The sequence below is a fragment of the Astatotilapia calliptera genome, chromosome 4, assembly GCF_964374335.1.
Source record: "Astatotilapia calliptera chromosome 4, fAstCal68.1, whole genome shotgun sequence".
Lineage (NCBI taxonomy): Eukaryota > Metazoa > Chordata > Actinopteri > Cichliformes > Cichlidae > Astatotilapia > Astatotilapia calliptera.
Window position 1 is genome coordinate 22,880,912 of NC_137425.1, and position 14,405 is coordinate 22,895,316.

The following is a 14,405-nucleotide window of genomic DNA, read 5'->3' on the forward strand; positions in this document are numbered from 1 at the left end:
CTCACCTCACAAATACCTTATCTGGAACAACAGAGATATTTTATAGAAAAATAAATCACTTTTCCTGGAAACTTGGGTCCAAAATGGCATCCTATTGGTGGCTCAGCTGGTTAATAAAGAGGGACAACTACTTACTTACAATGACTTTATTGCACTATATTATTTTCCAATCAGTGTTCAGGAATTCTCAATGGTGCTTGGTGCCATACCCTCAGGGACTTTAATGTTATATAAAAACACTGACAGCTCAATATTTACCTCAGTCACTCTCCCTGATCCAGCTGAGTCACCAATAGGAAAAATCTGCTTTTCACAAGAACTTGGTAACAGCAATAAGAAAATACGTAGTTTATTCCAAGAAGATATCATCTCTCTCCCATATATAATATCTTATTGGAACCGATATGTTCCAGATATCAAGTGGAAGACAGTCTGGATGATCCCCCATAAATATTTGATTGTAAATAAGGTGAAAGAAGTCTCATATAAAATTCTTCATAAATGTTATCCAGCCAGTCACTACATGGTAAACGTGTCTACTTGAAAATCTCCCATGTACGCCATTTCTTTCTTATTGTTGTAATCATGAATCCTTTTCCAAACTTGCTGTGTTCTATTTTAAGTTCGTCCATTTCACTTTGTCAGGCAGGTTCTACTTAATTGATTTCTTGGTCTTGCAGAAATCACACCTGATGAATCAATGTCTTTCTCACACAGGGCCTGGTAGATTTGGACATATTTTTTTTCCCTTATTAAAAACCTGAAACAAAACTGCACTCAGAGTGTAATTCCCATGAAATTTTACAATAAAGCCTAAAATATGGTAAGTAGTACACTGCAACATGGGAAAAGAGAAAAAGACAAGACACTGGAGAGCAAGTACGTATGCACACATTAATACCCAGTAGAACACTAGTTACAAACAAATATGTTTTATTTATTCAAAGGCATTTTTCGAAAGGTAAAAGAAAAATAAGCACAGATAAATTGATGTGTTGAGGCTGAGTATTTGTTCATAAATCTACTGGATGTTTGACCAGTGTGCCGCTTGAAGAATAAAATAAACGAGCTCGTACACATGATGTAGTTTTCTGCCGGTCCACTAGGTGTCGGTAGCAGACAAACGTTCAATCTGATGATGTGACCACAGGACAAAAAATGTTAACAAATCACCAAAGCTGCCACAGAAGCTGCAACAGAGGACAAAATAACTAGTATATTGTAATTTAATTGGCTTTTAAAACAATACAAGGAAATGAGCCGTTAACAAGCAGAAACTGGAAATTGAAAAACTGCTAGCCTGCGGAAAACAACTCCACGCAGCAAAATATACACTGACAACATTATGGAGCAACATGAGACTTTAAATCAATTTGGAATTAATACTTCATTAAACATTAGAAATATTTCAGATGCAAAAAAGAAAGAAATCCCCATAAATACAGTTTTGGTTTCAACAACTCAATTTTTTCTGTCAGTATGACCTTATGACATCTACATGGGTATAAAACACACTACAAGAAAAGTATACTAATAAATTCACTCTAAAGATAATAACGTGTTTTATGTTGAATATCTACAACTGAAATGAAAGGGACAAACGATTTCATTTTTACTTTGTGGTGCCATAAAGACTGATTTGGTATGAGTTGCCCAGTTTTAGAGCCATCTGCTGTAGAAATATTCTTTCTTTGGATAAAATAAAACCAGATAACAAGGTGACTGCTTTGTGGTGCTAAAGATGGCTTTCTCAGAATCATAACCCAGTTACTCAAAAAAAACAAAAACACAAACCTTGTTACGAATAGTTTTTTTTTCTATAACTGGGCCATGACTTCTTAAAAGGAAAAGACCAGAGTATTTTTATTTGTTTTGGTTAAAGGCGGGGGAATTTGCTCTGAGGAGGTGGCCATTTCTAGGGCGACTCATGCCAAAGCAATTTAGATGAATAAATAACAACACACTCAATTGGGAAAATATGTTAATTTAACTTATCTGATCAGATGCCATGTTCAAAACGTTGATTTATCCACAGTTAAATATTGGTCTGCTTTAAAAATCATTACATCATAACTAAAGTAGAGTCAACATTAACAAACATTTTTGATAAAAGGCATTTAATTACATGAGGCTTTTTACCAAGTGAAACACTAATGATGACAACTTGACAAAACGCATGAATATCATGGTAATCTTGGCCTTTAACACGCTGTTTTGTTCATTTTCAAGTATCGACTTGGGATAGTAAAGCTTAATAACTTCAATTCCACGCCTTTTCCACAAATCTTCATCACCGGTGAGTTAGCAGGTTACAAACTTCTGTGTTCCAAGCTTTATCTAACATTTCTCTTTACAACAAAAACAGCACAGTGCATCTCTGAAGTAATCCAGCACAACTATAATCGCTGATGCCCATGATGGTTTCAGTTCTTTTAAAGTAATGCAAGGAACTGCTGGCAGGTATAACATCTAGCTTACTATTAAAAGCTGACACATGAGTAAGTGCAGAGATGCTAGAAATGTTCCAGTAATGGACCAAGCAGTAACCCAGCCAGAGAGGGGAAAAATATGGTAATTACTTCATACATCGCCAGTCGCATGATGCTATAATCTAATAAACAGTGGTTTCAAAAGAATAGCTTCAAAGAAGCTGTGAACAAAACAAGCATAGTAATAACAAAGAAATGTTCATTCTTCTTTGAAGTTTACACATTTCTATGTCGTTTTAAATCCCAAATCTCACAGCAAATCACTGGTTCCTTTCTATGAAAACCATGAAAACACAAAAAGTAACATAAGAACATAACAAAAAGGTTAAAATCCTACATCTTGTATCTCTAACTACTGATTCACTACACTTCTATGCTGTGGTTAATATTTGTTTATTTATATGCCTTTTATTTTATAGATAAAATTTTTATCATTTGAATCTAGCCTTAACTATACACACACAGCAAATATGTACAAAATAAAGTCTGTCAACTATAGATTCACAAAAAAAAAAAAAAAAGCCTTTAGCAAGTCTAGGAGATGTCAGACAAGCCTCCACACTTTTTCCTTCTTCCACTATTATCCTTTTGGATAAAACAGTCCTGTGACTGGAGTTGGTGGAAAGCAGGAGACAGCGACACAACAGGGGGAGACAAAGCAGAGCTCTCTTCCTGTGTTTTTGCCAAGGGAAAGGGAGGAAGGTGAAGGTAAGTTCTCACAAAATGCAGCAAGGGTCCTCTGGAGCCTCGTCTATGCAGAGCAGTGGATGGGTGATGAAGTCACCTAGGCTCTTGTGGTGTGCATTTGCATCGAGCTGATTTGACCTTATGTAAATGGAGCTAGCCAGCACAGTGTGCCATGCTGGCAAAGGTAAGGTTACACTGTTTAAACAAGGCACTGCAGATCAAATGTGAATCACGGTGCACTTCTCGCCTTAGATAATTGCAGAAACATACTGCAGTGGCTACCACAGACGTAAGCAGGGGAAAAATTGGACTGCCATGTCTCTAAAGGACTTGAATCCGAAGAGTCATCTTTGCCACACTCAGTAAGAACAATGTACCATCAGGAACAAGAAGCTCATGCATAAGATGGACCAAAAAAGTACTAAATGTTTTCTAGATTTGCACCTGTGATTTGAAATGATGCAGAATTTGAAGCAGATTCCAATAGAAAATAAAAAATAAGGGTTAAAAAAAGAATGTTAGATGAGAAAAATTGTTTGTTTGTACTCATATGTTCAAGTTTCCATTTATAGAATTTGAATATTGTTTATATAAGCCTATTATGTCTATTTGCGTTTCCTGAGCACCAGGTACACGAGGCCACTGATGAGAGTCATGGGGAAGCTGATCCACGCCACAACATAAGAGGAGCCGAATGAGCCTTCCTGAAGGTCATGCTTATGAAAGCTTTTGTTCTCGGCCGTGTAGATGGACACCGCGATCATCACACATAAAGCTGGGAGATGAGAGAAGAGATAAGGAAAAGGATGGAAATCATACACACGGATAGTGGATATAAGTTGCATTAGAACATTAAAAGTTAGATGTGTTTTACATACATGCCAATATCTGGATAATGGCTGTGAAAATGAATCGCTCTCCCTGTTTGATCCTGAAGAGCTGAAGGATGAAGACGAAGAAGCTGACGCAACACAATATAGTGGCAAGGATCATGGTAGCCTGGACTGCCTGCAGATAAGCTGAGGAGAGAGAAGTTAGAAGTTGTAGCATACCCAGACATACATTTACAGAGATATAGGAAGTATACACACTGTCTTACCTGCATTCACAGTGTGACTGTCCTCAATCGATTCGCAAGTGGTGTTACATGCGTACCATAAGTCACTAATAATGTTAATGCCAGGTCTTGATACCACCCACCACGCCTACATCAGGGATAGACACAAGCATTGTTAAAAAAAGTGAAATGATTTATGTTAAAGGAGTATTTATTTTCAGTGTGTACTTACATTGTGAATGGTGGCAACGAAGAGCAGGATGGCTGCAGCCAGATGAAAGAGTATGATGAAAGCCAAGACGATCAACATGACTGCCCTTCCGTCTAACTTCTATCTGCTTTTTGTCACCTGTCGGTCAAACTGGTTAAATACCCTGCAGGCCGTTTCCCCTCGCTGTTTGTTTCTCCCACTGGCTGATTGTCAGTTTTGGTGGAACCACTTCTGTATGTTTATGCTGGCTGTCAGACAGGCGGGGTTGCAGACTGATAGTGGGGAATGGATCAAGGCCGCTCACATGAAAAGAACCTGTTGGAAGCAACATGAGTGTAATAGCTGAGTAAATGAAAAAAAAGAAATGATTTCTTTAATCATCATCATCATGCATGATCGATACCAATATCGATATTTGGTGATGTAAAAATTCAGCTCGTATAGATACACAAAACATGGTCAGGTGATAAGTAATAGCCTCCGTAATTTCTTTGTGCCTGCGGGAGTTCGATGTGTATAGGGAAGCGCTGTATAAGGTTCCCGTTATTGATGTTTGGGTGGTTGACCGGGACGGATTTTCTCCTGTCACTTTCTCGTCATCCCTGACATGTTCTCAGTTGTTTTTTCCCTGCTAATTTTAGCATCACACGGCACAGCTTCTGTATCACGTGGTATAAGGCTCCGCCCTCGTCATTTGTTGAGCAGGAAGAGTGAGCGCTTGTTTTCATGCAGATTACGTCCCAGATCAAAATGCAATACAATCATTGTCGTCTGTGTTTTGTTTTGTTTTTTGTTTTTTTAAATCGTTGTCATTTGGAAATGAGATCGCACATAAGTATAAATCGAGATCGCGATTTTCTAACGATTAATTGTGCAGCTCTACAATGTCGTTTAAAAATAATCTTCCTTTATTTTCACAAGTGGTCGATTACTCTCGATTACTAGTCGTCGTTGACTGTCGAGTGCAGAGTTGCAGCGTGGTGGACAAACTAAGCAAGATCAGCACTCATGGTTTGAAGGGCGTTTCTCCCGTGTCATCTTTATTTTTTTCATTTTAATTTATGAGCTAATATGTGCCAACATACATATAATGCCAAATAACTAATATTGGCAATGTCAACACAGTCTTTAACTGTTTATGGTCATTGCACAGTCATACCTTGTACAATAGTACAATGAAACTGGAGTACTGTCCAATATCAGCCTTCAAAGAAAAGCAAGCAGTAATTACAATATCGACAGAATAACATACATACAGAACAAAATATAAATTATGTATAGAAATGAAATGTATAATAATATAGCACTGACAGGATTTTTTTAACTATTTAGAAAATATGTAGATAAAGCATCGCTAAAAACTTCAATTACAATCCGTCTATGTATGTTCTGTTACATTGTGTCCAAATAGCTGTCAAAGAAACAGTCAGAAGCCTCAGAGTCTTCCCTTAAATTAAAGAAAACACACATCTTATGTTTTGTCCAGCAAATCATGTGTACATGTGTGTCAAAGAAAGAGTGGGTGTTTTACACAGTATACATACACACATTTACAATGTGTGGGAGTGTAGTGTATACTTTGCAGTGATTAAAGGCCTTCATTCAGACTTTATGGCAGCGAGGACTCAGCAGTAAACTTTTGGGGGGGGGGGGGTGTGTGTGTGTGTGTGTGTGTGTGTGTGTGTGTGTGTGTGTGTGTGTGTGTGTGTGTGTGTGTAAATCTGTGTTTTGTTCAAACCTGAGATTAACCAACACAATGATACACAATTATCAGTTACAAATTTGATAAAAAGAATGCCAGTAAATCAAGACGCACTGCCATGGATACATTTCAGTAAAGTTTACATATTTCAAATGAACCAAGGGCACTCAGTGTGCAGGTTCAAATACCAGCCTATTCTACTTCTTCTGCAGTGTGACCTTAGCCTTTGTAGCAGTATGATTCAAACTAAATGTCCAGAAGTGTATGGTTTCACAAATCACTGTTGACAGTCATAACAGGTTGGGTGTATCTGTTAGGATAAGACGTATTTGTGTCTGAACAGGCAGTTATTTGAACAATAAGTTACTGTGTTCTCTTTCTGCAAGGTTGCGCCTGATTTATTTTCTTTTGTTATTTTCATTAGTTTTTATTTGTGTATTCTACAGACAAATTCCTCAGAGTGAATAAAAATGTGGATTCTATTAAAAACAAAAAAACAAAAACAAACTCAAGCATACCCAGAAAACCATGTGTGAGAAAATCCAGGGTTGAGTTTTGCTCAGCATAAAAAAAAATGCCTTGTCAGCATCATTCGGTTATTTGGCTGCAAATGCTCACATAACACAGGATTCCAAAATCTACAATTCAACTGTGACATTTTACAGCACAGCTTTAATGGCACTTTATAATATAATGTGTCTGCAAATGTAGGCCTACATTTCTGAAACACATACTGACTAGCATCTGCGTCACACACACACACACACACACACACACACACACACACACACACACACACACACAGCCCCAGCCAGACTGCAGAGGAATTAGTCTTCCCCGCCAAAATGGAGTCACAGTAAAAACAGTCTCTGCCCACCAACAGGAAGCAGGTCACAGTTTTTGTGTGCGAGTATGCGGTTGTGTGATGTGCCAAAGGATAGGTCCTCCCTGTCTGGGTAGGGGGGAAGGGGGCACCAGGTGGTAAATAGTAAAAAGGAAGCGGGAAAATAACAACAGCCATCTAAAAGCACAGGGTTCAGGTTTCCAACAAGTATGCGAACAGCAAGGGCTTTTCAAGCCAAAAGATCATAATGATACTGTTCTGAAAATCAAACTGGAGAAGACAAAGGCTTGGTAAGACTCATTTAAACCGAGACCAGAGGTTGTGAGGAAAAAAAAACTACAAAGAAATGGAAGTGAAAATCCTGTCGCACGTGAGCCTGCAAAATGTTTATTCTCAACATAAACGCTTTGAGGCAATAAAAGCCTGCGATGTCTGTGTTTATATGGTAGTTTGGTGTCGTTGTGTGTTTATATGTGACACCTTATATATAAAGTAGCTACTGTATGCCAACTCTCTCAATATCCACACAAAGTAGTGAATAGCACACATATAACACTTTATAATAAATCTGTTTCTGTAAATCTGATTTTAGTTTTTGATTTTACAGAGAAACGCTAGCACAGTGAAGGAAGCATCGAAAGACATTTGGGAAAAAGGGCGGCCAAAGTTAAAAATAAAAGATAATTTAATTCACTTCCAGTGCAATGCATCTCTTTGAGCCTAATCTGACCTGCAGGGACATTCTTTGGAGTGGAAAATAATCCCCAGACATGCACATGTGGGCACACACAGCTGGATCTTCTACTGTCTGCAGCTGCCTTCTCATCTCAGCAAAGAGAGGAGGAGCACGGGAGGAGGGTGGGATCAGAGAAACAAGGAAGGGAACCCAATTGGAGGGAAATGGAGGGAAGGCAGAAAAACAAAAACATGAGCCTAGAGGCACATACTGAGTACAGTCGTGCAGACTTTGATGTATGCACACATACACAGAATGCAAAATCGCAAACATTTGGGGGCTGAGTTAAATATAAGAAAAACATACGATTCGCATAAGGAAAATGTAGATAATTGAAAGTAAATGAAATAAGTGTCTTTTGTGTTGGTGAGTGCTTGCACTGTAAAGATCTTCATTACTTTGACTGCCAGGCCCCGATTATCATGAGCATGATTAAAGAAAAGAAAACAACACTTACTACAAACATACCCTAACATTAGCCTAATGTGGACCCTGCACTCCCAGCGACCCTAATGGGTTTCCCTCAGCGCTGATAGTAGAGTGTGAATTGTCGTTCCTCTGACATCAGGCAACAGCTGACACACAGACACACACACTATCCACATTCATGTTGCATACATTAGCCATGCTTCTTTGACCTGCTTCACACCAACACGGCACAATTTGTCACACCTTATCTATCATAACAGACAGATTTTATTTGCCTCAACTGTGAGGTGTGCGCCACCAGAACAAGTAATAACAAATCTATTGTAACACCATCTTTGTCGTGGTCATTAACAAATGTAATCTGAACTAAGATGTGATGTTCACAAGCGAAATGTAGCTGCTAAAGGGTAACCTACAGAAGTTGAATTTTTGCTGTTATGTTTTCCCTGTGAGGCTAGTGTTTTTAGAGCTATTCAAAGTGGGTTTACATGGTTTAGGGGCTTTAGTTTTGTGAGACCTTCTCAGCACAAAAAAAATGACCATGGAAAGTCTCTAGTCGGAAAAAAGGACAAAGTGAAGCTTAGCTTTTCTCCACATCAGCAGCAGTATAACTCAGGTCATTTTACAGTAAGTATATTATCCTGTGTTTTGTTTGTACAAGATGTGACAGTTCCCTTTGTGTTTAACTTTAGGAAAGTCTGGCATACGGCTAGGTGTAAGCAGAGAAACACAATGACAGATAACTCCAGTTACCTTCCCTGTCACACAGATACACACACGCTGACAAACACCACAAATGAAGCCATTCCTCCTCTCCACTCAGCCTTATAATAGGAGACTGGGGGAGACTCAGTCAGTGGAAGAGTGCAAGTGTGTATATGTGTGTGCTCATGTCGACTGATTCCCTTGTCTGGTGGAAAATGCTGACTTTTAATGTCCTTTTTTTCCCTCTTTTCATAAAACACAAAGCCACAGACTTAACTGGGCCTCTGCATCTCACTCCCCCGCCTCTCTCACTGTCCCATTCTCCCTTTCTCTCTACTTATCTCTCTCTCTGTGTCTTTGGCCATGGAAAATTGGATTGAGGAAAAAAAAGAAGAGAGAAGGGATAGAAGACTTCCAGTGGAGCCCTCTGGCCCTCATCTGCCTTTACTCTTGAATACTCCTTTTTGTGTATGCACAAATATTCAAAGAAGCTTAAGCTGACAATTGAGAAACATTTGCTCATGAAAAACTCAATCTCCATGAGAAATTAAGACTCATTTTCAGTGCTTTGGTCATAGACTTGGTCATAATGTTAAATTTATATATCATAAGATTCACTTATAGCAAAGGGGAACCAAATCTTTCTGTGTGTATACGACTTACAGGCCAAGCTTTGGATTACCTTTACACAAAAGGTACACTTTCCCAGGACCGATGGCAGAAATCAAGCATTATGTATCTATAAGAGGTCTTTTTTAGATATGATGCTGCATTCTAGATGCAACTTTACAATTACTACAAGGGGAAACATTTTAGTTCATCCTTAGGGACAGTGTTTGGCTACATTTGTAGACCAAACCCTGTATATTGTGTAGCAAGTCAACAGTACTGTGCTGTTTTAGGGGGATTTAAATGACTCAAAGTCATGCAGCATCTGACTGAATTTGAAGGACACAACAAGGATTGGTGAGACTTTAAATGTCTGTGTTGAGGAGACCCAACCTGGCTTCATCTTTCAGGGACTAGCTTTAATGGGACAACACAACATTAGGCTTCAAATATTCAATAAAAGTGGTACTCTGGACTGACTGTTGCTCTATTCCTTGCCATCCATACTAAAATATTAGGAGAGTGTACAATACAGTCTATGAAATTGCAGATAGACCAGTTACTTCGGTGGTTATTTGTGTTATTTGTCTGTGAATGCATACAAATGACATATTCACATCCCAAATAGACAAAAAGACTCACACAATATCAAGTTTTTCTGAGTACTAGAGAAGGGTAACATGAAGTTACAAAAGAGCCCAAAAAATAAGAAGAATCTGCACACATATACACAACTGTTTTCCTTCTGGCTTCAAATACTTCAACACAGGCATTCTTTCATGTTGGACGCTAACATGGTTTTTAGGTGTGTGTGTGTGTGTGTACGTGCTTTTCTTCACACATTCCTCATGTGACAGTGCTGAGTAATAACTTCCACATGGAGAGACAGAGGGAGAGAGAGGTTAAGTAACACCTGACAGAGAGATGAAAAGGAGACCTCCACTCACATCTCCATCCCTATTTATTTATATTGTTCATCTTTTTCTGTTCTTCTGTCAGTCACTTCACACTTGTTCCCTAATCGCTTTCATCTGTCAGCGACGCTTAAAATCTCTCCATAAGCCTGCTGTCTAATTCCCCTCCTATCATATGTCACTCATGTCTTTCCGCGTGCCACATTCTGTATGAGGGGAAATGCTTGTGGCTCGCTACCTCGTGTCACAAAACATAAGTGTAAGAGGGAAAATGCTTCAGGAGTTATTCTGCCTGAATTATACATCCAAACCCTCTTGCACTCTAAAACTTGACTCTGATGGGATGAAAACACACCACCTTCAATATGGTGGGATGATGGTATCCATCAAAATGCAGCCACGTTTAGCTTCACTCCTGTATTTAGCAATTTATCCATCCATTTGCTCACTCAGTCTCTTGCTTAACGCACTTGTTCACATGTATATTCCCTGTATGTGATTATTAAGAGATATGGAAACCAGATTTCTACTCAAAATATAGCTTAATGTGGGGCGATCGTGGCTCAAGAGTTGGCAGTTCGTCTTGTAATCGGAAGGTTGCCGGTTCGAGCCCCGGCTCCGACAGTCTCTGTTGTTGTGTCCTTGGACAAGACACTTCACCCGTTGCCTACAGGTGGTGGTCAGAGGGCCCGGTGGCGCCAGTGTCCGGCAGCCTCACCTCTGTCAGTGCGCCCCAGGGTGGCTGTGGCTACAATGTAGCTTGCCATCACCAGTGTGTGAATGGGTGGATGACCGAATGTAGTGTAAAGCACTTTGGGATCTATAGGGACTAAGTAAAGCGCTATAGAAATACAGGCCATTTAGCATTTACCATATTGTGATTGCAGCATGGTCTATACCACAAGTGGCATTGAGGCTGGAGTAAATAATGCTTTGATGCCTCAGTTCCTATTTTCAGAAGCGTGTTGCAACTTGACAGAGCCCCCTCCCGCCAATTTAACTTTGCCCACGCCATCCAGTGTATCCACATTATTGCAGTTCAACTGTAACCCTCCCATTTCATATGTCCTCATATCTTTCTCTATACTTTTATCTTATTTGTTGCTGGAGCTAAAAAAAAATCTGTAACCACAGAAACCTAAAATAACAGTCTAATGTTATTTTCTATCCACAAGAGGGCGACAGGCATGAAGAGAAACAGGGATCTACCCCATTGAAAACTTAAAGACAGGGATAAAGGCATTACAGTGTGTGTACTGCATTTAGATGGCACCCCTTAAATATATTATAAGCAACATATATAAAGCATAGTCCCGGAAACCACAACCACAGCAACATAACAGCCTTCTGTGTCATGTTGCAGGAAGCCCGATCTTTAAGTCCCAGAGTTCACAGGCGCATATTTTCAGCGTCCATTGAAAAAAACGAAAGAAAAAACTAAATGTTTATCCTCCTTCCCAAAACACTAAAGTTTCTTTCACTGGACTTAAAAATACGTTTTACTCCCACACACATTATCAAAGTGGCTGACAACGCCCCTTTTATTTCCAATGTCTGAACTTGGAGCTGAGTTACAATCTGTGTAAAAATACCCACAGGGCAAAACACGGCAGTAAGGGACCCTTAAACCCTGCAACAAACAGTAAGAGACGGCCTAATGTCCAAATACGCTTAAACAGACATACCATAAAATATATTTTTTAAGGTTCTGTTTATTTATATATTTTGTTGTTGTTGTTGTTGTTTTAATGTATTAATTCATGTATTTATTTATATTTTTTAGACAGCTGTCTTCTAGAGCAGTAAACACGTTACGCTGCACTTCAAACACATAAAGTTGCTCTGAGTGATGCCACAACTCCCACATAGAAAGTTCTGTTTGGCATTTAAGCGCCAAACTAAACTTAAAATAAAAGTTATCAGGAAAGAAAAGTTCGCTCACCGAATTTGGTCCAAGCACGAAAAACAACTCTTCTGTGGAAGAAACAGCCTCGAACGTGAGAAAACAGCAGCTGTCGTTCTCACTAGTAATCAAAAAAAACAAAAAAGTACAAATGCACGTCCGCTAGCCCGGCCGTCGAGAGCGCGCGAGGGAGGGAGACCTGGAGCTGGGTGTGGTTTGGACTCGATGTACTGGGAGGTCTACGTGTGCGCGCGCGCGCGCGTGTCGATGATAGGTGACAGGAATTTGGGGCCCGGCGGGAAAAAGAAAAGAAAAGTATGGTGAAAAAAATAGAAAGTTTATATTTCCTCACATGGCTACAGTCTGAATGAGAAAAAACAAGCGGAAGGAGTCCGAGGACAGGGAGGGAGACAAAAGGAAATTAAAGAGATAAAAGGGGATGAAAAGTGAAGGAAAGGAAGGAATGAAGAAGGAATACTGAAAAGGGGCGAGGAGCGGAAAAACAGTTGACTCTGTTACCTGTGTTTTCTTTAATTTAGATTTTTTAAGTATTCCTTCATTTTAGAGGTCAAAATATTTGACCCAGGACCCCCCACCCCCCCCCCCCCCCCCCCCTTGTATTCTTATCCACCTTAAACACTCCTTTTTCATTGTTGTGGTATTTCTGGACTTTACCTCCGAGGCCCAGTGTGGGCAGCGTTTGGATTTTCTGCTCATAAAGTTTGGTTTCCAAGTATAGCACTGCTTTCTTGGCGGGCTGCCACAGCTTGTTATAATTAAAAGTTCTTTCTCTTAGGTTCTGCCACAAATTTAAAACAACTGCTTCTTGGAAGGCCCACAGTTTACATCCACACAAAGAGCAATCATGAAAAGACAAGCACAGAAAATGAGATCTCCCTCTTTAAGCTCTCACAAGTCACTGCTTTGCAATCAGAATCCTGCCCTGTGTCTGTTTGCTGACAAGCACTACCAATCTCTAACACTCCAATATGTCATGCAAAAATACACTATAATGCCCAAAATTTTCACTCACCCATTTAAATCATTGAATTCAGGTGTTCCAATCACTTCCACATTCACAAACATTTTTTTTAAAGAATGGGTTGCTCTCAGGAGCTCGGTGAGTTCCAGCGTGGTACTTTCATAGGATGCCACCTGTGCATCATATCTAGTCATGAAACTTTCTCACTACTAAATATTCCACAGTCAGCTATTAGTGGTATTAAAACAAAGTGAAAGCGATTGGGAACAACATGAACTGGTTGGCAATGTAAAATCACAGCGTGAAGTCCATGGATGCTGAGGCTCATAGTGCACAGAGGTCACCAACCTTCTGCCGACTTGGTCGCTACAGACTTCCAAAGTCCATGTGAGTTTGAAATTAGCTCAAGACCGTGTATCAGACACTACTGGACTCTATGGAGACATGTTCTCTGGAGTGATAAATCATGCTTCTCTGCCTGGCAATCTGATGGACGAGTCAGGGTTTTCCAGGACAATGGTACTTGTGTGACTGCATTGTGCCAAGTGTAAAGTTTGATGGAGGGGGATTATGGTGTAGGGTTGTTTTTCAGGAGTTGTACAGTTTGGGGATGGTCCCTTCCTGTTCCAACATGGCTGCACAACAGCACACAAAGCACAGTCCATAAAGACATGGATGAGCAGGTTTGGTTTGGAAGAACGTGACTGGCCTGCATAAAGTCCTGATCTCAACCCAATAAAATATCTTTGGGATGAATTAGAGCAGAGACTGTAACCCAGGCCTTCTCATTCAACATCAGTGTCTGATCTCACAAATTTGCTTCTGGAAAAATGGTCAGAATTTCCCACAAACACTTCTAAACCTTGGTAACCTGGGCAGCACGGTGGCACGGTGGTTAGCACTGTTGCCGCACAGCAAGAAGGTCCTGAGTTCAATTCCACGATCGGGCTGGTGGAGTTTGCATGTGTGGAGTTTGCATGTTCTCCCCGTGTTTGCGTGGGTTCCCTCCGGGTACTCCGGCTTCCTCCTACTGTCCAAAGACATGCAGCTTGTGGGGATAGGTTAATTGGATAATCCAAATTGCCACTAGGTCTGAATGTTAGTGCGAATGGTTGTTTGTCCCTGTGTGTTGGCTGT

The 14,405-nt window shown here is 40.0% G+C and overlaps 1 protein-coding gene across 1 annotated transcript; it reads right to left on the minus strand.

Annotated features, from left to right (window-relative positions):
- Window positions 1–916: 916 nt before the first annotated feature.
- Window positions 917–12,862, minus strand: emp2 (epithelial membrane protein 2). Its single transcript, XM_026165473.2, has 5 exons — window positions 12,326–12,862; window positions 4,466–4,759; window positions 4,276–4,381; window positions 4,055–4,195; window positions 917–3,951 (listed from the first exon to the last, which is right to left on the minus strand). The coding sequence occupies exons 2-5, from the start codon at window positions 4,541–4,543 to the stop codon at window positions 3,782–3,784; spliced, it is 495 nt and encodes a 164-aa protein (XP_026021258.1). The 5' UTR covers window positions 4,544–4,759; window positions 12,326–12,862; the 3' UTR covers window positions 917–3,781.
- Between the last annotated feature and the right edge of the window lie 1,543 nt (window positions 12,863–14,405).